We start from the raw sequence: 22500 nt of genomic DNA on the forward strand, positions 1-22500 counted from the left end.
TTCTCATCTTTTTTTACAGGAATCAACAATTTCTCATCTTCCCAGTCAAGGTACAGCTGTATGTGCATATCTGTGGTCTGATGCATGTCTTATGATACATGTACTTATTTGAAGCTACATATAGAGGAAGAACAATAGGCAACTTAGTGTGCTTTTCCCGATCAACAACAATAATAATTTAATTCTTATTGTTGGTGATCGATGAAGCACCTTTTGCTCAAACAATGGCTTCATTATCAAAGAACTTAATGAAACTGATTTAAGAATAAGGACATGTTAATTGTCTTAACAAAGATGTATTTCAAAGTGCTAAGGCTTAAAAGTCGGGACCATTGAAGGAAGGAATGATAAGAGGAATTTTTGGGATTTATTACTGGTACATTTGTCTGATGCATGTCTTATGATACATGTACGCTACAGTAAAGGGCCGCGAGTAAGAACCTTCCATCTTAAAATTTAGTCTTAACAGGTTCTCACATAAATGGTAATGAACAGAAATTTAGGCTATCTAGGTTCTTATTTTCTGAAGGAGAAAATCACGTTGTAGATAGCGGAATTTAGTGGTATAAGCCTTTGTCCCCTATTCAGCAGCCAGTTTTCCCTATCTCTTATATAAAATTTGGTTAAAATTTAAATACAGAATTAAAAAATTCACGTATAAGTGACTGTAATAAGTAAAATCAAAAGCTCAAGTGACATCATCAGCTCTAGGCTAAAGTAATGCTCATCTTACGAAGAGGACGTTTGTAGAGAACTCTAAATGTCAATGATTTCCAATTTTAGGATCAAAAGGTTCTTGTTTAGAGGGGGTCAAACTGACAACTTTTGGCTAAAAGGTTCTTAAAAAATGGGCTCTTCAGGTAATAGGTAATAGGTAATAGTTTCTTCAAGTAAAATAGGTTCTTCTTAACAAATAGGTTCTTCAGGGTTTTACTGTATTTGCAAACTGTGTGTGTAGAGGTGTCTGAGTGATGACTATAGTAAGTCATGCAAAGGATTAGTAACAATCGCATTTTGACAACTTGTGCCAAAGTCATCACATCCAGCTCCACTCAGGTTGTCCAAATTCCAGGAAGTGTCATCAACAACATTTTACCTCACAACTGAAATAGACTAGCGGTATTACATAATTTGTTCATTTGCCTTTTAATAACTCACTGAAAAACTATGTCCCCATTAACCCATTCACCCCTAAACGGGCCTAAACCGGCCATACTTAGTATTTTACTCTGTCTAACGCCAGACGATTTTACTCGTCAATGGGGAACCCCTGGGAGTCAATGGGTTAATTCTTGTTTGTATTCCTGTTTGTTCTAGTGACATTTTAGGTCCCCTTTCTACATATGACTTGTCCATTCCAGTTCCAGCACCTTACAGTCCAATTCTGCCAGCAAAAACCAAGGTACAGGAGTGAAATTGTCTCATTTTGTCAGCCTTTGAAGTCTATAATTTTTTATTGGGGGTAGCTTTTTAATGATTAGTTAGTACTAGGTAAAAGTTTTGAAAACCTCTATGGTTAACATGTCAAAAAGCCTTTCCCAAAATCTCTAACTTTAGATATGCTTAAGGTGGTCTCCATGTAGATACAAAGGAGCTGAAATTCGTACAGAATATGCTGTTCCTTCTTGTGTTCAAACAACAGTTCATGAAAAACTCAGCATCTTACATGTGTATGCAATCATAGTTTAAAGTCAATGGAAAACCTGTCCATGAATAATAAATTATTATCGAAATGGTCTTGCTTGTTCACAGTCTGTTTTCCACAAAAGCAACTTATAGAGCGGTTTTCAATTGAGTGTCGAAAGTAATTATCGAATTGCTTTGGTTTTTCATTACTTCACTCAGGGATTGGTTCACATTTTGCGTGCCATTTTTTCGACCAATCAGAAGTGAAACCAAAACCAATCGTGGCTCGCGTGTGTAGCCAAGACAAAGCGCGGGAAAGTTTCCCGCGCTTTGTCTTGGCTACGTGTAATTACTTTGAGTGTTGATTGGTTTACTGGATTGTCTCCGTCCTTTTTGATTGGCCAAAGTAATTACTTTGGTTTTGGTTTTACGACACTCGATTGAAACCCGCTCTATCTACTACCCACTACCAGTACCTAATTTAATTATCTTTCATTTCAAGTGGCAATCTGCTGAGCCTTAGAACCCAACATAACCGGACAAAAGAAGGGAGTGATGACTGATTGGAGATGCTCAAATTTATATATTTTATCACTTTCCCACTAATGCACTCCCAGTTTTGACATCCAACACGAAGTGCCGCTTTAGTCTTAGCCTTTGCTATCTCTTTCTAACAATAAGGTTAGGGTAAAGGTTTGTGTTACTTTTAGCTTAGGGTAAATGCATTGGTTTTTCCTTACTTGGGGGCAGCATTTGGGTGACACTTTGTTACGTTTATTGTCTATGTTCCAAGACACGAGAAATATATTGTCAACTGAAGTGTCCCAACACTTTTGTTCAAGATTGTAGAACTTATGGAAGTTGATAGCCTTCAGATGGCATCAGATATTCCATTGTTTCTAAAATAAATCTGCCAAATGTCATCGCCACTTACATTACACTTTTTTTCCACCTTTTTTTTGAAAGCCAGCAAAGCCCCAAGACTTTGAAAATGAAAAGGCGTCATTTCTAAAGCGTGTGGAGGAATTATTTGAGGATATTGCCAATAAATATGCTGAGCTTGAAACGTAAGTATTGTGCACGTAGTCTGACGACTTGATAGTTTCTCATTGCTGTTTTGGAATTGGAATGGGAATTGAGCTCTTGTTTGGGAGAGACTCTTGCTTTTCTTAGTTAAAAGCTTTTTTTCTTTCGCTCTTATTTTGTTTATAGGCAAAGGGAAGCTCTAAAAAATTCTGCAGAGGCATTTCACGAGGAGAAAAAAGCTCACATCGAATTGTACGAGAAGCAACAGAAGGTAAAATTGCGAATGTGAGATTAAGGATTAACTTAACTTGCCCTGTAAAGGCACGATTACCACAAAATCAGAAATCAGACACCATTTACTATGAACCCATAGATCGGACCACGACACTGGGAAGTCTGTGTGAATAGTGGGTGTGTTTGCCAACTGATTTTTTCCCACGGGGTTTGAGCAATGATTGTGAGACAGGGCGTATGGGTTGTAACGTCCTTATCCAAAAAGACTTGAACATCCTCTGTAATTTTAAGATTCAGAAGACTCTGAGTGTAGATGACTAGCGCCGGGGGGAGGCGGTACTCCCAGAAAATTGGGTGGGAGTGTGCGTCCCGCTTCCTGAAACCCTTATTCTATTTCAGATCAAAATCTGCGATTTTCCTTAGCCTATTTCAGACCTGACCAAAAATTTGATAGCCTATTTCAGACGTACATGTATTTCAGCCATTTCACGGTTGGCTTAATAATTTGAGAAGGGTTTTGTTGATGGTCTTGTCACCTAATGATAAAGAAGCTTCTTCTTAAAAAACATTCCCAATTCAAGACTTGATTGAACAAACCAAAATGGTCCAAATCGATACCCTATTTCAGACCAAAACTACTATAAGACCATACCCATTGGGGCCGCACATACCTATATAGCCCATATTAGGGAGTACTCCCCCCCCCACTCCCCCCGGGTGATTAGCGGGATGTAATCCCTACATGATATTCTGATTCTCGACCAACTGACACTTTTTGCCAGAAATGCAAGCAATCACAAAAGTAACTAAAACAGCAAAGGGTACCAACAACGTAGACGGTAGACGGGTGATATCGCCTGTTATTTCTACCGAATGAACCAATTAAGGATTTTTTCGGATACAAGCAACAGTGAAACTCAAAATGGATAAATGGCATTAGTTTTTAAAGAAGTTGTGGTGCTGTGCCTGTGGGAAAATGAAACACAGAAATGGGTTATCAACTGGGTTTACTGATATGGTAAATTAACCACCGTAAAGAAATTTGAAAGCTGAATTGCTGTTGCGGCTTACTGAATTTCTTGAAGGTCCAACTTTCAAAACCCCAGCTTTCAAATCTACCCTCTCTACATTTATCCTTTTTACGCGGGGGACTTCTAGGTTGCTTCCTCGAGGCCAAAACCCTGTGGGGGGCAATTAGGAAAGAAAAGCGAACTGAATAGGCCTCTTCGGATCATACCATAATACTCTTTGTTTGTTCCCCCAAATTTTGCATAAGCATTGTTTCCAGTTTCTCTTGGAACTTAAGATGGTCCCAAGAGAAAACAAAAACTATGCTTATGCAAAATTTGGGCGACAAACAAAGAGTATTATGGTACTTTCCGAAATGGCCTACTCTGGTAGTTGTAGTCAAATGACGCTATCGTGAAAGCTGCTTATAGGGAAGGTATTCTTAACGTCACCTATTGTCATGAATGTGCCAACCAGATCCTCATTGGCTGTCGGAACAAAGGGTCTTTTGTTCCTGTGTTTGGCACATTTGAATAACAAAAGCAATGTTTGTAAACAGATATCTTCCCTATTAGCACTCTTTGTTAGAACGAAAGACACTGCTTCTAAAATTGGCCGTTTTTATACTTGAGACGCATAATCCGTCTAGACGAGTTATGTGTCTCATATTGTCCGTCTAGTGTAAAGACGGGATAACCGATGTAAGACGCATAATCCGTCTGGGACGAACTTGGGCAAACATTATTTCTGCCTCTGGGAGGCACGGTGACCTAATGGTTAGAGTGCTCGACTCCGGATCGAGTGGTCCGGGTTCGGGTTCTGGCCGGGGACATTATGTTGTGTTCTTGGGAAAGACACTTAACTCTTACGGTGCCTCTCTCCGCCCAGATATATAAATGAGTACCGGCGAAATGCTGGTGGTAACCCTGCGATGGACTAGCGTCCCATCCAGGGGGGAGTAGAAATATTCCTAGTCGCTTCGTGCTAAGGAAACCGGAGATAAGCGCCGGGCTGATGGGCCTTCTGGCTCGTAAGCAGTGACTGTTAAGGTCAGTGCCTGCTAATTCAAAGGTATTTTTGCGCAGTTTGTGAATATACGGGAAAAGCAGATCTTAATTAGCAATTGATTAATTGAATAATTGTTTTAGTATAATTACAAAGGTTTATTAGGTGATTATTTGAAAAATATGCCTTTTCTTTAAAACAGTTAATTTCTTCGTCTGTCACCTCGAAAAGACGGCTTGCGGTCATTTTGAAAAAAACCGCTTAGTTGATTATCGTGTAAAAATCACCTTAAGCGCCGCCAATCAGCACAGAGAATTTTCATTAATCACCTATGTAATTATACTAACAAGTGTAATTGAAATCCAAAAATAAAATTGGGGATAGCCACGCATTTTTCAAAGATATAATTAATCAAAAATATTTGGTTGTAAAAGCTTTGAAATAAAAAGCTATGTATGGCGTTCGTTTCCAACTTGAAGCTTAATTATCTCTGAAAAATGCATGGCTACCCTTCTTTTTGTATACCAAGAGAACTTGCTTAGTTCCGATTTCTTTGCATAGTTTTAAACCGTACAAACATATTCCTATATTAGTGAACACCACCCATAGGAAACCTGAGTCTCTCGAGATGCGCAGAACGTATGCGCAAGAACAATTGTAGGCCCCGTCCTTAAAGTGCCCCTGTGATCAAAAAAAACACTTCCTTTTTTCCTTCAGATTTTGAAGTGTGTTTGCTTTAACGCCTGACTGGCAAAATTTTGAGCTTTGGTTTTTATCCAAAGGCCGTTTACTTTGAGTGTAAGTTTTGGATTTCACGGTCCGCCATTACTCCCGTTCAAAACTGACCGATTGGACCTCAGACGGTTGGATCCAGGGAAAAGTGACGTCGGAGGCTCACTAGCTTAAAATTTCAGCGTGTCAACGCAGCTTATTATATATGCAAAGCGTGAGTTTAAAAGTCTGAAAGCCCAAAACCCCCATGCTGCATATTAATTCTGCGGCGTACACACATATTGCATTCTTAAACTAGTGAGCCTTTGACGTCATTTTCTGACCATTAAATAGGAAAACTACAGTTAAAATAAAGAGGTGTCTTTTTGAAATCAAGGCTTAAAACGTGGGTCACTTAGTGTTTTGTTAACAAAGTTTTGAAATCCAAGGAAAAATATGAATTGATTTTTTGGTCACAGAGGCACGTTAAATTAACACACAGAAAAAAAGGATTCCCAAGAGTTAGTTGTCCCAGATGAGTAATGCGTCTGATATGAATCCTGTTTACACAAGACGGTAAACACGAGAGACGCATAATTAGTCTGGACGGATTATACCGTCTCTAGTACAAAAACGGACAATGCGTCTGTGTTTGTTGCTTGTGCTTAAGCTTGTGTCAGTCTTCAGGGAAAAAAAAACTAGTCTCAAAAACCCAAAGGAAACATAAGGCGCGGACATTTTGATCAAATTCAGAGTGGAGCAAGAGTTTTTAAAGCCAGTCTTAAATGGAAGCATCTGCTAAAATTATTTTTCAGCAATCAACTAAGAAAGTTATCAAAAGATGACTTTTCTTTGCTCTTTGTTATAAAGGAACTTGAAGAGTTGATTGAAAAACACAGAAACGAAAACGAGCAATGGATAGCTTCCCATAAAGAAAAACTGAGAGAAGAAAGAAGACAATTGGAACAAGAGCAGGTATTGTCTTTTTTTAAACTAATTACACAGCAAGCTACTAGACTGATTTTCTCATTTTTTATTGATTAATAGTGGTAATTGAACTGAGTGGAGTGCAATTTGGTCTGTTCGATTTGAAATCACGAGTATGATTTCAGACCAAAATTGCACGACAAAGTTCAGTTATCACTTTATTTCATCCATTTAGAAGTACCAGTATTTTATTGATCCAGTTGGGAACAAAAGTTGCAAAATTTGTAACACAATGCTCTCTTTGTCTTTCATTTTTCTACACTTTGATTGGTTACTTTAAACAAGCCTTAAAATCTGATTGGTTGTTTTGTTCTGGTTAGGGTTAGGGAAAAGTCGCGGTTTAGAGTAAAAAAAAGTGCGATTCGTGAATAAATCGCACTACTCAGAGCCGATCAGATTGCAAGGATCACCACTGATTTCTAAACGAATATAACAAATTAATTTATTGATTTAGTGATTTATATAGTGATTTATGACCGCATTTACTTCTGGAGGCGAAGTTGTTTCGTCATAACTTCGCCTTTTCATCTAACAGAGACAGCTCCTTGAGGACCGCGACAAACTTCGGAAAGAGCGAGAAGAATTCAAGGAGAAAATTGAGGCCATTGAAAAGCTTGGGAACGGCGACACTCATCGTATGAATGGATCTCTCTAACATTAAGCGCCATTGCATTCTTGAACAGAATACCTGTTTACCATGAATCCCGAAGTTAATGAAAAGAAAATAACTTTTAAAAAGCAAAATATCGGAGCATTTCTCGTTAAAGCTGTTGCCGATAAAAGGGTCATTAGAGAACTTTAGATTCTAGGACGAAAACGACTGCGTGTACAAGATTTTCTCGTGGAACAACATTGAGCGCGCGCAAACCAGCGTCATTTTGGCGAGAAAAACGTGATACCGTCGTCATTTTAGTACGAGGCTTTGCAAAATTGTTGTCGTGTCAAAACAATTCAACAACACGGTAGCAGTTTTGGCATTTTTCGATCAGCAAAAAGGCCCAGTTACCAGTAATAAGAATAACTGAGCAACCTACACTGCTAAAAAAGAGTAAGATTAATCGTCCGGGTTATAAATCTTCAAAGGATTTTCGCTAAAAACGGGCAGTCAAATCTCGTACTCGTTCTCGTCCTCGTCCTAGAATCTAAAGCTCTCTATTATTATTAGTGACCTTCAGATTTAGTGCTAGTAGGTACCTTTAGATCGGAGGACGAGTACGACTTCCAGTTTCCGTTCTGAGCACGCGCACTTCGAAAAATGTCGGTCTCCAAACCTTATGCGCATGCTCAGTACGGAAAACTTGTACTCGCTGTCGTCCTCTTCCTCCGATCTAAAGCTTAGTTTTCATATGTCGCGAGAATTCCAGACGATCCGGGATTTCGCAGTTTCCCGACCCTCCCAGATTTTGCCGACTAATGAAAACCATAAATCGTAGCAGGAGCCCATATCCCCGATGATCTGGGATGGTCGGGGACGAATCGGGAAAATAGGAAGAGTTTCTATTTTCCCGATGTGTCGATCGTCGGCGATCATTCCCGGACAACCCCCATCGTTAACAAATCCTGTTGTGTGGCAATATTAAAAGGTCAATAACTATCAAATGTATACTGTGTTTCAACTGAAAATATGGCAACATCGAAAAAATAAATCTTATCATGAAAGTATTGCTTTTTACTTTTTAGCCACTTGCGTGTCTTCTTCTTTCCCAAGCCTTACCTTCATTCATGCTTCATTCTTCAGTTTTAATTTTTAAATCAACGGCCTTCCGTTGCTATTTATAAAAGACTTTAATCTCTGGAAAACTCTTCAATTCGTTTAAAAAGTCAAGACAAAGAGCATGTTCAATTTTTGCGACAATAGTCTTGTCTTGACTTTTGAAATGAATTAAAGAGTTTTCCAGAGGTTACAGCCTTTTTATAATTAGCAACGGAAGCCCGTTGATTTAAAAATAAAAAATAAAGAATTTTATGCCCCTAAACTTAAGCTTATTATTGCTTCTCTGTCCGGCATTTTTGTGGTGCGGAGAAACTAGAAACTACGTATCCATGCAATAATGTCCTCATATTATTGTAAAGAAGTCTGTCTTTTAACGATTTTCCTGCTTATATGAAAAATAAGTTTTCTTTGCGGTGTTCTTCTCATGATCTCCTCAGGTATTACATTCTGTCCTTGGTACATAGAGATTGGGATGTCGGTAAAATGATCGAGAGCAAAACCAGGGTCTGGTGATACCAGGGTACCAGATACCAGGTGATCACCAGGTACCAGGTATCACCAGGTGATCTGGTGATACCAGGGTGATACCAGATACCAGGTGATACCAAAACCAGGGTCTGGTGTCTGGGTTTGGTGATACTGACTATAACTTTTCATTCCCTGTACATTAGTGATCTTTGGAATGGAAATAAATAGTAATCTGGATTTTTCTGGTCATGTATCAACCGTGTACAAAAAGATTAATAATGAACTTAACGTTATGATGCGCTTTAATTCGGAACCTTATACGAAGGGACACCATTCTTAAGGTGATTCGTCAGAAAAAGAAGTTGTCGAACGATTTTCTTGAGACTTTCCCTCAATGTTCCCTACTAATCCCTGTTTTGAGAGCTACAATAAAAAAGATATGTCACCGTGCTTGCTTAAGAGATATAATGGGCCAATCTTACCGCATTGATGACTGTATTGATACTGATCACGCGCGTTATTTCATCGGCACAGGGTACATTTTGCGGTAGCTAAACAAGAGGGTTTTTAAAGTAACACTTGAAAAAACACCTGATAGGTAGGACGTCTAGATCATATGGAACACTGTCTTATATGGTTTATGGAAAAATCACTTAACTTAAAAAGGCGTTTCTCGAGTCGTTGTTCTCAAGATCATAATTTACATCCCAGGGTAAGGGGCTTTGTGTACGCTTTTTGCTATATCTTTTTTCCTTCCGATAAATTTTAAAGTTTTTTGTTTGTTTTAAAGGGATAATTTGAAAACCAAAATTATGGAATAAAACATATAGGTCACAGTGCTCGTTTAAGAGCAAAACACCATCGTACCTGTGTATCTCGATTATCGTTGGATCGAGCCTTGTTCTCGGAATGCGCACGCTTATTCGTAAAGAATTATGGGTCATTCACAACTTCTCTCACGTGTTTTGAGAACGGTTTCAGCGTGCATGATCGACTTATGCCATATTTACAATGTTGCAAATTTTTATCCAATTTATAAATATTAACACATCATATGCGCAGTACAGGATGCGCAGTGCAATACTGAGGCATCACCTTAAGATTTACAAGGCGTATATTTTACCCATGAAAATCATACTTATCAGTAAATAAGGGAATTCGCGTATTTGGGTGCGTTTTCCGTTCTATTGGTTCCAATCATCATACTGACCGAGATAAGATTGAACAGAACGGTTCCAAAAAAACCTGGATTAAATACGCCGCGTGAAAATTAGGTTAATTAGTTGAATTATACTGCTTGTAACTGCGGTAAAACTGCACGAGTTTGTTTTTCATCATTGTTCATGCGTCTTAGATTAATTTCTGTAAAATTTTTTCAAAGGAGAAGAGGGGTGGGTGGGCGTTTCTCCTTCATAAACAACTTTTCGAGTATAAATGAAGGTTTTATTATGATTAGTATTAGTGACGCGCTTTGACAAGAATGACCGAATATGGCCATTCGTGCGGAAAAAATTTTCCACGAGCCACGTGCGAACACTGTTGAACGCGCATTAATTTTGACGGCTAATAAAACATGGCAGATACTCATTTCTATTGAGAAATCATAAAGTCAACAACCAGCCAAAGGAACGTTCCATAAAATAAAGGAAGGAGCCAACCTGTGTACTGTAGGGGAAGGGGGAAAAAAACCACACACAATACCACCATCCCACCACTCCCTTAATACTTCTGCCATCGCATGTGCTGGGCATATGACCGAGATATGATGATCTCCTAGAAAGGGAAATTTTTTGCTTAGAGCTTTTTGTGCCGTCACGAAACGTGTTAGTATGGTCTGTTACTTGACGCAAAAAAATGGGGAGAAAATGATAGTTGGGTAACTTTGACAGAAAGAAAGATACATGTAATCGTAACTCTTCAACATGGCGGAAAGTGGCGGAGGAATTGAGTATGGTCATGACGGCCACCTTGGTTTGGCAAATAAACCCAAATATTTTCACGACTTCGTGGAGGAAATTGTCCCCAAGTTCTCTGGAGAGAATATCAAAGTAATGAGGCGCTTTATGACTGATGTGATATCAATGAAAATTGCCGTTGAATGTAAGACTGCGAGCGAGTTCTTAGAGGAACTCATCAGAGTGAACTGCATAAACCAATATGACATGGACTTGCTAGAAGATCTTCTGGGTGTCGCGGGCAGAAGCGACATTCTGAGTCATTTGAGTGGTTTTAAAGAGAAATGTCCAGCAGTTCTTGAGAGCGTTTCAACAGAAGCGGTCGAGAACCTTCTTCTCGGTAAGTCTATGTAGGAGCAGTGTAAGTGTTAGCTCACTTATAACTACTACAACTTAAACTTAATCGCATCTTAATCTTCTAGATCTCAGAAAAACGTTTGAAGAACATAAAAGTGCATTTACATTTTGTTTTAATACACGGGGAGACTTTTTCACAAAGGAGGTCGCTCCATAATGAATTTGTCTTGTATAATTTACATTTAAATGATATATGTCGTGATCTCGAATTAAGAGGTCACGAAACTACTAACGTCTGTGATCACTACGGGAAATCTTTACCCAAAATCTGGGAGAAAATCTTTCAAAGATAGGTAAATAGGGGATATCTTGGTTATTAAATGTTCACAATCTTTGCTCTTGGCTGTATTGTTGGTAGCTGGATTACTCTTAATAAGCTCAACCATCGACAGCAGTTTCCCGGGCTCACCGTCAGTCTGTTATACATTGCTGGCATTCTTAAAAAGATTTTAAAGCTATGGGGAAATGTTGTTGCAGGTCTTGTAATCTGGCTGTTGTTTAATGTCTATGTATCTTCTACTGTTTTTTCTTAAAAGTTGGAGTCATTGTCTCAGTTGTTTGGTCTTTTGTTTACAGTTTGGGGAGTAAGCCTTTCACATTGTGTAGTTCCACAAAATATTTATACCGTCCATGCAAGGGATTTGGCCTTTGACCCCCCTTCCCTCTGGGTTTTATACAGTTGGTTCCTAAAATGCACCCCCGCCTTCCCTGGAAATTATTTCCAAGACTGTGGAACATCACCTGGAAATAGTCTGTCCCACAATTGCCAATTATGTACGAGATATTTACATTACATTACATTTTTTTTTGAGGATAGTATGACAGAAGAGATACAGGATCTCTTTTTTTTCTGTTTATTGTGTGGCCTCATTATGATTGAATTGTCCAAAGTCTTCGAAACTTTAATCCACCAGTCAATTTTCATCACAACTTTGATTGCATGAATCCACCATATGATAATAGGGAGGTGAATATATACTAGGTGAAACTTTCCCCTGCCTTGAAAACTTACATGTACTGTTTATCTGCTTGCGACCATTTTGAAAAAAAAAACAGCTTAGGTGATTATCTCATAACTCTCACCTCAAGTGCAACCAATCAGTGCAGAGAATTTTCATTAATCACCTATTTAATTATACAAATAAATGTTATTATTTTGTGCTGAAGATAACAACAGTAATAAAGTATTTATTTTATCAAAGACATTTAAAATTAGCTTGGCTGTCAAACCTTGACCCTTTTCTTGTTTTCTTCCTGACAGCTCAAGGGAAGTCACTTGTTTCATTCATTCTACACGCAAGTGAAAATGCAATTACCATGAACAAAGTAAAAGCCTTCAAGAAAACAATGTGTAAAAATCTCAAGTTAGTACAAGCTGAGGTAGCCTTTATGGCTGCAGTGAATGAACCTCAACAGCAGCTTCTCTTCCAGTTGCCAACAGAGGCTCTCCCTCTCTTGCGGCATTGCACTGGCTGGAGAAAAGACTGGCTGTTCTCACTTGGTGTTTGCGGGGTGAAGGTTGCAAGCGAGAATGTGATTTCTGTGCAAGAAATGAAGATTTCCCAGCTACGACTTCAAGAGGATCCTGGTAAGTGATCTTCAAGGAAAATGTGTCCTGGAATTAAAACTCACAACTCATGGTTGGGTGGCAAGTTTTTTAACTATGTCAACTCTGCTGGTGATGTAGAGATGTCTCAAGCCTAGTTTTCACTAGTGATGCAAGCAAAAGCATTAAAGCGCAAGCCTAAACGCAAGTATAAGTAGCTTATGCGAAGTGAAAACAAACATCGACATAAGCATCAAAATAAACCACGGTCTATTCCTTTTTCTGAAATGCTCAAACGCAGGGAATCTGGAAGGACTGCTTTACATGTTATTGGCTTGACATGGCCAGACATAACAAATTTCCTTGTGCTCATGCTGTGTTCATTTTGCACACAACACAAGTGAACGCAAACAAGGAAAAGGAAAAAATGTTGATCCTCATGCTTATAGGCTTGCGTCAAGCCTGTTTTCACGATGAAATAAGCACTCTTATGCTTGCGCTTGTGCTTGTGTAGCTAGTAAAAACCAGGCTTAAGAGTGAGGAGCCTACTTTCACTGAATAAAAGAGACATTAATTTAATTTTTTGGTTGTTTGAAATTGAAAATGTGGAACTCTTCATATCTTGGTATTTATATTGAGGTTTAATAAAAAGCAGATGCTAGGCACTTTGGCAGAATAAGGCTGGTTGTCATGCTATGATTGTTTGACTGTCCTCCTTGTTGGATGGCTCACAATATTAGGGCCTTAGTCTTACCTGTGTTTTGACACCCATTTTCTTATTAATTTTGTAACATCATAATAAGCACAATAAGTGCAACAGATTTCAACAAGTTGGGCAAATGTTTTCCAAGCAGGCTGCTGTGCAATTTGAAATTGAGTTACATAGTGGTGTGTAGTGTGTCAATGAACCATTATGGCTGGTTTACTCAACAGTGCAAACATAAGCACAAGCATTATGCATGCCAAGTCAAATGCACTGAGAGGCTGAAACCCCATTCGTTTCACACCAACTGCACCTCCAATTTGCGAGTAAAATCAGCTGGCATTAGACAGAGTTAAATCGAAAGGTCTCGTCCTCAGGAGGGAAAGGGTTACAGTTTTAATAATAATAATAATAATAATAACAATAATAATAATGATAATACGAACAAGAAGTGATTTAGAAAAGCATTTGACTATAAAAAATTGCGAAAAAACATTTCTTAAAATCATTTTAAGATAAAAAAATTTGCCAAAAAATTGCTAAAAATATTGCTGCTACTTCAATTGCACATGAAAACCAGCTCTTGATACCTACAGATTTGGTGTTTTCTCCTTTTTCAGTCCTTGTGTCTCATGTTCTGAGAGTAAGTGAAGCCGCGCGGACAGGTGATGTTCCAGAACTGAAACGAGTTCTTGATGGTGAATCACTGACAAGGCGTAACTTCCTGCTGAAGACCCGCACTGATGGTGCTACCCCCCTGATCATAGCAGCCAGGAATGGAAACACTCCCATTGTCCAATGCTTGCTAGATGAGTTTGATGTTGATATGGAGCAGGAGGGGACAGTGAAAATCGATGGAGACCTCATAGAATGCTGCACTCCCCTCTGGATGGCATCTCTAGGGGGTCATTTGGCCATTGTCAGGTTGTTATTGGAACGAGGAGCAGAGGTGAATCACACAACGCTGACAAATTCGACTCCACTTCGAGCAGCATCTTTTAATGGCCATACTGAGGTATAGTTAAAATCTTGGAAAATAACTTGTGCTTGGACCAGCTACATTGTATTTTTAAGCATTATGAAATAACCTGGGAATTGTGTGTCGAGTGGTGGAGTTCTTACCAGTGAGTCACTGTGATAGATAAAGCATAAGTTGGCGATCTTTACAGGCTGGGCTTGCTGATGGAAATCACCCTCAGATCAGATGGGTATACTGTATCAGACTTGAGAAATGAATGTACAGTATACTGTAGGAGTCAAATTGAATTTTGTTGTTTAACCATTGCAAAACGTTTAAGTATAATTACCATCCAAGGTACAGAATAGTCAGTCTGTATCTGGGGTGAAGTGTTTCAGTGGGCAGTCTTTATAAACAATTCTCAGCGAATTTTACTTTGATCCTTAATGCTGAAGTGATCAGTTAGGGAGTTGCAATATTTATTTCCCATAGCTGTTTGGCTATCGGAGACCCATCTTTTCCACAAAAACATAGACGAGTCTAAATGAACAGTAGTATTCATATACCTAGCCCACTGCAATCATATAGTTGTTTCACATATGTTTAAGTCCCTTTGGGAGGCAGGAGGTCAATAGCCCTAATCAAGACAGAGGGCAGAGTTTCTCCTAATATGGATCAGCTGAGGCCTATGAATAAAATTCAGCAATAATTGGTGTTTGATATGGTACCATAACATTGATGTGAAGTGATAAAGTGTTGTAGTGTCAGTCCTTCTAATAAGAAAATATCTTTCCAGTGTTGAAACCGATTTGAGCCACCTTAAATCATTCCAAATTCACAGATGACATCCAGTTGGATTCTAACAAGTGTTTGTTTTGAAGGTTATAAGATGCCTGATTACTCATGGTGCAGATGTGAATAAACGCAATCAGGATGGTAATACTTGCATCATGGTTGCATGTTGGAATGGGCATCTTGGTACATTTGGACTCTTACGCACAGCAGGTGCAAACATGAATGTGCGTGATAATCAAGGTTTCTCAATGATTCATTGCGCTACTGCTGCAAATAACCTTATGCTGTTACACGAACTTTTGCCAGCCCCAGATGGTACAGCAGTGAATGCAAAGACATCGGAAGGCATCACTCCATTGATGCTGGCTTGTGAGAAAAATCACCCCGATGTGGTTCTGTTTCTGTTGAAGAGAGGTGCTACCGTGGATGAGAAATCTGACAAGGGTTTGACGGCAGCACATTTCTGTGCTCTATCAAACGATATTGCCAGCCTGCATCACCTTATAGACTATAAAGCAGACTTGACCAAGGCTACTGAACGAGGAAGTACCGCAGTCATGCTTGCTTGTGCAAAGGGCTATGTCTCCATAGTAACAGCACTCTTGCGCAATGCTTGTAAGTCCAAGCTGAAGAGTGAGCTTAGCTCAGCACTGAAGTTCCGCGGCTTGGCTGGACAACAAAGTTGTCTAGGGCTTCTTTCCACTAATTCCAAAGGAATGGATATAGATGTTGGTAATGAAAATGGCGAGACTTGCCTGATGATGGCATGCGAGAAAGGAAGCGTAGAGATCGTTCGGATTCTGCTGGATGAAGGCGCTGATCCAAATATTGCAGACAAAAATGGCGTTACACCACTCATGATTTGCTGTAGGCGCGGCCAAGATAGAATTGTACCACTTTTGCTCAGGAAAGGGGTTTTAGTGGATCAGAAAAACAATGATGGGGACACTGCTTTGCACATTTGTGTGAGGCATTATCGGGAATTTAGTGGACACAAGAAGTGCTTGGAACAGTTGTTAAGCACAGGCATATACACAGAAATTAAGGTAGTTCTCTTCATTTGGATGGTCTTTATATTTTCTTATTCTTAGTCGTGTCTAAACAGTGGTATGGTAGGTTGTATAAGTAGGAAATTATGACATCATTGATGCAATCACTTCTATATTTCATGTAGCTGTTATTGGAGCAAAGGACGGAAATGTAATAATTTCGTTTAATTTTAATTCTTGCAGAACTTGGTAGGTGACACCCCAGTCACAGTTGCATTGAAGAGTAAGAACTGGTGCGGACAAGCTTTCGAACTGCTACACGGAAGAGGACTGGAGCTCAGCACCTCGCTCCAGGACTCCACAGGTGACACGGTGTTTCACAAGTGCGCGCGATCGGGTGATCTCTTGTCCATGACTTATTTGCTGGCCTTAGACAACAGAGGCCCATTACAGAAGAACCAAGATGGTGACACGGCGCTCAGAGCCGCAGCTCTTGAAGGCTCAGAGGCTATGACGCGCACATTGGTCAACACGGTCAGCGGATTCCCAGTGAAAGACAAAATTGAAGCTCTCGAGTTGCTAGGTGTAGGTCTATTGGCTAAAGAGATATCACGTGACTGGGATATATCTGCCGTGGTGGGGTTCTGGCATGAGGCACTTGTGTTTCGTCGCACTCACGGCCTCGCTCTTCCTGAGATGGAACCAAGCGAATTTCCGCTGGAATTTTTCTTAGAAGCAAGACTGCCCAGTGATTTGTCGTCATTTGAGTCGAATCCTAGCGCCGTAACTGCGCAAGCCCTGCAGATTTGTGACCGCGTCTTGGGTGACAAACATTCGCGTCTCCCCGCCCTCTTGGGGACTATTGGCGAAAGGTTTGCCCAGATTGGCGAGTTTTGCCGCAGTTTAAACATCTGGCTTTATGTTTTGGAGATACAACTGAAATTGCTCTCTGCCTCACCAGATGAGGTAGAGGACGTTTTGAACACCTTCCGTTGTTTCGCGGATGCTTTCGGTTTCGTACTAAGCCGTAGCGGAAGCGTCCTCCATTTTAAGACTGTGCATCGCGTAATTGAAAGTGTCCTTCACGGCCTACGAACTTACCCTGCGCTTTACGAAGCTAGAGACAAAATGATGATCTATCTTCTTCACTACTTGTCTGCCTTGTCGGAAGTTGCGTCCGCTGAGCATGAGTTATTAGTTACCATGGAGACAGCAAAGGCGGTTGCGCGGGCAGGCCTGCGCACTACAACGGGTTCAACTCTCCTCCACCTCGCCGTGAACTCCAAAACTGAGGAAATCAGTTCTTTGAAAGAACACCTTCATTTTCCGAGTCTTCGCGTGTGCGAACTTTTACTAGACAACGGTGTTCATCTAAGCGCCGTGGATCGTGATCGCAACACTGCACTTCATATACTCCTCACTAAAGGCCACGCGGAAAGAGATGTCCTGTCTTGTCTTCTCGACAACGGTGCACACATGGACGCGCGTAATTCTTTTGGCAAGACTGCTCTTGATCTTGCTCGGTGCAAAAAAGTTCGTCGCGTTATCCGTGCTGCTGATCACGTGCCTTGTCTCCAGTGCCTCGCAGCCCGGAAGATTGTTCTCGAGAACCTTAATTATGAAGGGATGGTACCCAAAAGGTTAGAATCGTTTATACAGCTGCACTAGAGCAAGCAGTTTACCTCCAGGAGGAGAAATCACTAGTATTTTGCCATTGCTTTAGTTAGCTCAGCTATGGTAACTTGTGCACCAAAAGGCACAGGTTGGTGAAACTTTGCAAGCCGCACGTTCAAATAAATGCAATGCACAGAACAATTATATATTTTATTACTGCATCCTTGTATGCAGATGCGAAATAACCTGCAATAAGTAAACATTAATATCTATAATATTTGCTTGAAGTTTAAAATAACTTATTTTTTATTAGGTTAAAAGTAGTTAAAAGATGAAAATTATAAAACCAAACATACGTTTGATGTTGTCCTTTAGGAGCGTATTTTAGAAAAAAAAAATTATTCGAGTGACTCCTTGAGCTGCTTTTGAAAAAAATGTGATCCAAGCTTTCGCCGATCTACGGCGTCATCAGGGAATGATGATGCCGTACATCAGCGAAAGCTTGGATTAATTTAAAAAACTGCTCAAGGCCTCACTCGAACAATTTATTCATTTTTTCATCATAAAAATAAACGTTTTCGACACATTCATTAGCTCACCCAACCCCCATTTACATGTAAGTGCTGTCAATCAAACAAAACCCTCTTCTCAAAAAGTTTATCACCTCTCAACGCCTCGTTCCATTTGACTTTGATTTTCACTGAATGGTTTTGCAGAAGTGCGAAACAATTCAAGAAAAAATGAAATAACCGGCCGTTTCACTAGACACCAAATGGAACAGTCGTTCCCTTTGGCATATATTCCTCATTTAACTTCTTATTCCGGTTTGACCGCGCTATCACTGTGCAACTTGCATTATGATACTGGAATCGCGGCCTTTTACATAAAATCAGTTAGTTTTCTATTTGGTGAAAAACTCGCACCGCTATTTTTTCCTGTCAATGCACAAACTCTTTTTCGTTCTACTTTTTGCCAAAAACCTTACTCTTCTCTTCGGAAAAAAATTCCCACCGCTTTGTCCTTAAATCATATTTTCTTTCTTCGTCGGCAGCCTAATCTCGGTGTGGCATTGCCACGATGCCCTTGCCGCGGAGCACGCGAGGCGAGTAAGCATGAACATAATAGTACTTGTACGCAAAGTGATTTTGATGACTGCGGTACTAAATGTGAATCAAATGAAAATCACATTGTCAATGTCGAAAAGTGAAGCTTAAAACTAAACCAATAGCAATTCACTCCAGCTTTTACAACAAGTTTAAGTTCTCATGCTCTATTTTCCGGCTTCGTCTTCCGAGTCCATCTACAGTTTAACAAACGAGGTACAAAGCTTCCTAAGCGCTTCCAGCACTGGGCGTATGATTCTCACTCGGCCTCGGTGACAATTGTGAACGACCGTAACGTGACACATCAAGAACTGCATCCCACCGAAACGCCCACTAGGCGTCTTGTTTTACGATGTTGTTTGAGGGAATTGGTCCATACCGCCCCAATATAGTTTCTATCAATTCGGGATATGAGGGAAACGGTTAAAGAAAAGGCCTACGGTTTGTTCACTTCGGCAAGGCCAACCCGGGAGGGGGGCGGGAAGGAATATGAGAGTGAGTTTTCAAGGGTAACTTCTCACAAACCTCCACTTTCTGAACGCGTTTCCCTGCACGCTTGATCTCGTATTTCGAAAGATGGAGCGATGGTAAAAAATACTCTTTGTTTTTAACCTTAAAACAGTTAACACGACATGGGCGTGAATCTGGCTTACGGACAGTATTCGGGGTCTTTCGCTGGTCTTTCACCCGCCTTTGAAGAACAAACCCGGATATTCGCGTGAACTTTCTTTCCCCTCATTATCAAGCCATTTTGTTCCCGTCCCAGATTTCTCTCGGCCCAAATTTTCTCTCAACTGCCACATAACATCCACAGCTAATACATACTCCATTTATTGTTTCACATCTAATTGTCTTTGAGAGTTTTTACTTTCACAAAATACTGAAATTAACGCTTCGTAATTTACAATTATAATAAAAGATTTTGTACAGAGATCAAAGAGGTCCTGACAGTAAATTTTTCGTGGTCACGTTCAGGATACAAATCCCATGGTTCATTTGTTGCTTGTTTGCAGTATTTCGTCAGCAGATATACTTTTTCTTTATTGACTCGTTGCCTTTTTTCTTTCGCTTTCCGATGTCGTCCGTCTCAAACTGTTTTTGCCTGCTTTTGTACAAATCTCGATTGTTTCTCTGCAAATGCGTTCAAGAGCTTGCTGTGCCTAGAAGTAGCAAAAGACAGTGGTCGCTATTAGCTTGAACAGGTTGCCCGTGAAATCCTTAAGCCAGTCTGTAAAGTGAGCTAATTCTAATTCAAATTCAAGCGTGGGGAGGGAGAATGGGACCGACACAAAAAACGGCTGCAAAGGAGGCTAGTATCCTATAGTTCTTTTGCAAAATACGCTTCTAACCTCCGAGTCTGCGGAAGAAATCATTCATGTTAAAGATTTTGAGCGCTACCTTTCTGTGGTACTGTGAATCAGATAATTATGTTGTATAATTTAAGTCTGTGGGTGTAATCCTAAAGCGTGATCATTCTCAAATGAAAGCCGCTGAGCAATGCTTTCCTCTGGTGCTGATTATTATGCTGTAAAAAAAAAAAAAGGTTCTATCTTTTGAATCTGTGTGGTAGATCCTAAAGTGTGAGCATTCAAATGAAAGCTACTGAGCAGTACTTTCATGTTGTGATGTTTATTATGCTGTACAAAGTGGTTCTATCTTTTGAATCTGGGTGAAATCCTAAAGTGTGACCATTCAAATGAAAGCTACTGAGCGGTACTTTACTGTGGTGCTGTTTACTATTAAGTACCATATGATTCCTGTCGTTAAATTGAATTCCACAAATTGCCCACCATTCGTTTGCCCTTTTTCGAAGTTTTATGTCCAAAAGTCATTCTCGGTTATTTCTACTTTCATTTCACAAGTTACCGAGTCAAACTGAAATTAAACTCAGTCTGTGTCAGGGACTTTCTTTAGTAGCGTTTTTATCAGTAAGAAGAAAGCAGATAAAAAGATACCTGAAATTCTCGTTTTCCCTTAACACCAACGTTTCCAATACCAGCCGTAAAGCACTCCGTTTTCTGTGTTAAAATGGCGAATATTAGAAAAGTGAAAAGAACTAGGGAAGCCTTCATTTTTCGTACTTTTTGTTCAGCTCTATAGGCTAGAATACTGTTAGGATAATGGGTGATATGTGAAGATAAGTGAGGAATCTCTCTGCAGTCTTTTATAGAGAAATCTGCCAGATTTTCGGAGGTTCACGAGAGAATTATTATGCCATTTGCTTACAATTAAATCTTACTGTACAAAGAAAAGAAATACAAAAGGAAAAAAATTGTCGTTTAGCCCTTTTAAGTTTCTTATGTTCATAAGCTTGTTTTAATTCGAAAAGCTTTTCGAATACTTTTAATAACTTGCGAAAAATAATAACCGTATCTCCTGATTGGTCAATAAGAACGTTGGCGTGTGAACTATTTGCAATGACAGCATGATTACAAGAGGCACCGCGGTGATTTTCCCCTTCTCGTTGTGCCTTGGACGGAAATAAAAACAGAATTTAATAATTACTGTGTTTTTTTAAGTCAACGAATATAATTGAAATCATGAACATTTGGCAGATTTTTATTGTCTTGTTCCGGTAAGCTCTCGAACATGTCTGCTAGAACCTCAACTTCTCACCGAAAAAAGTTGTAGAGCAATACTTGCGCTTGAGTGGGAAGGTAATCCAGAAAAAAAGATTGATCCTTTTTTAGTCCTGATGTTTATCCATAAATAGACGAGGCTCGACGCGTTCATTATTGTTTCACTGGGGCAGCCCTTTTTTACGGACTTTCTTGTTTACTATTTTTCACTCTCTCCATTGTTTGCAGCTTACTTGTCTTTGTCTGGATTTTTATGGCATTTGATCGAAACTTTTTCTGTGAAAAAAGTAAAACGAATTTTTCTTGTGGCAAACCATACCACCTTTCCTTTTCAATTTTGGTGTATAATTTGTTTCTCCGCGATCTCACATCTGCTTCAAATCATTAAGTCGTGTAACTTGCGTTCTCACATTGGGAATCGTTTTATTATCAACTCATGATCTAAGGAGAGCCTTTTTATTAAACTTACTCCAAACGCGGCAAGCCTTCTCCATTAGCCTATTTCAGTTTAAGACGAAATTGTACGATTTTCTAAACGAACTATCTTCGCATTATCATCGCAGCTGATAAAACAACTTGAGGCCGTCCATCTTTTCCCCTCCGGTTTACTGTCGAATGTTTCTTTCTTAAAATTTTGGGTCGGTCCGTCAGAGTTAAGAAGAAAACAAGAAGAAGATCAGAAGCAATTTGAACTGAAAAACATGCACTTTCAAGCTACAAAAAGAGTCGATTGGCAGGGGAAAAGAAACGAGTAGAGAATCAGTGTTAACATGTTTTGTACCCTCATGGGCGAAAGGCCTCTCCTGTGGCCGGGAATATTGTTGCATTTATTCTGGGGTTGAAATTGAAAACGAAAATCTGTACAAGCAAAACCAATATTTATATTTGAGATTAAAAGTTGAAAAAAGACTTGTTTTTAAGTCATACCTTCTTCGCATCTAAACTGACGAAAAATACCTCCAGAAATGGGTCTGTCGAATGACAGGAAACGAAGAAAACAAAACTGAATGGACAGAAAAAGTCCTGACTCCAGCGTCGTTCAAGCATGGCTTTTTTTTCGGGCTACGTAAAATCGCTTTAGAGAATCCACTCATATCCACGGTTTCAATATGACTTTCGCAT

At 39.6% G+C, this 22500-nt stretch overlaps 2 protein-coding genes across 2 annotated transcripts in view; both read left to right on the top strand.

Moving 5' to 3' along the window:
- LOC137973652 (kelch domain-containing protein 3-like) overlaps nucleotides 1–8259 on the top strand; it is a 25990-nt gene extending 17731 nt beyond the window's left edge. Inside the window, exons 12-17 of the mRNA XM_068820501.1 lie at nucleotides 20–50; nucleotides 1318–1402; nucleotides 2593–2693; nucleotides 2839–2923; nucleotides 6481–6585; nucleotides 7133–8259. Of these exons, the coding sequence (XP_068676602.1) occupies nucleotides 20–50; nucleotides 1318–1402; nucleotides 2593–2693; nucleotides 2839–2923; nucleotides 6481–6585; nucleotides 7133–7252 (527 nt within the window). The 3' untranslated portion in view covers nucleotides 7253–8259. The remainder of the gene's footprint in view (nucleotides 1–19; nucleotides 51–1317; nucleotides 1403–2592; nucleotides 2694–2838; nucleotides 2924–6480; nucleotides 6586–7132) is intronic.
- Nucleotides 8260–10500: 2241 nt separating this feature from the next.
- LOC137973622 (protein fem-1 homolog A-like) lies at nucleotides 10501–18044 on the top strand. Its single transcript, XM_068820468.1, has 5 exons — nucleotides 10501–11074; nucleotides 12353–12679; nucleotides 13961–14355; nucleotides 15180–16139; nucleotides 16326–18044. Exons 1-5 carry the CDS (start codon nucleotides 10702–10704, stop codon nucleotides 17748–17750), a joined length of 3480 nt encoding a protein of 1159 aa, XP_068676569.1. The 5' UTR covers nucleotides 10501–10701; the 3' UTR covers nucleotides 17751–18044.
- The last annotated feature ends 4456 nt before the right edge of the window (nucleotides 18045–22500 follow it).

The sequence above is a fragment of the Montipora foliosa genome, chromosome 10, assembly GCF_036669935.1.
Source record: "Montipora foliosa isolate CH-2021 chromosome 10, ASM3666993v2, whole genome shotgun sequence".
Taxonomy (NCBI): Eukaryota; Metazoa; Cnidaria; class Anthozoa; order Scleractinia; family Acroporidae; genus Montipora; species Montipora foliosa.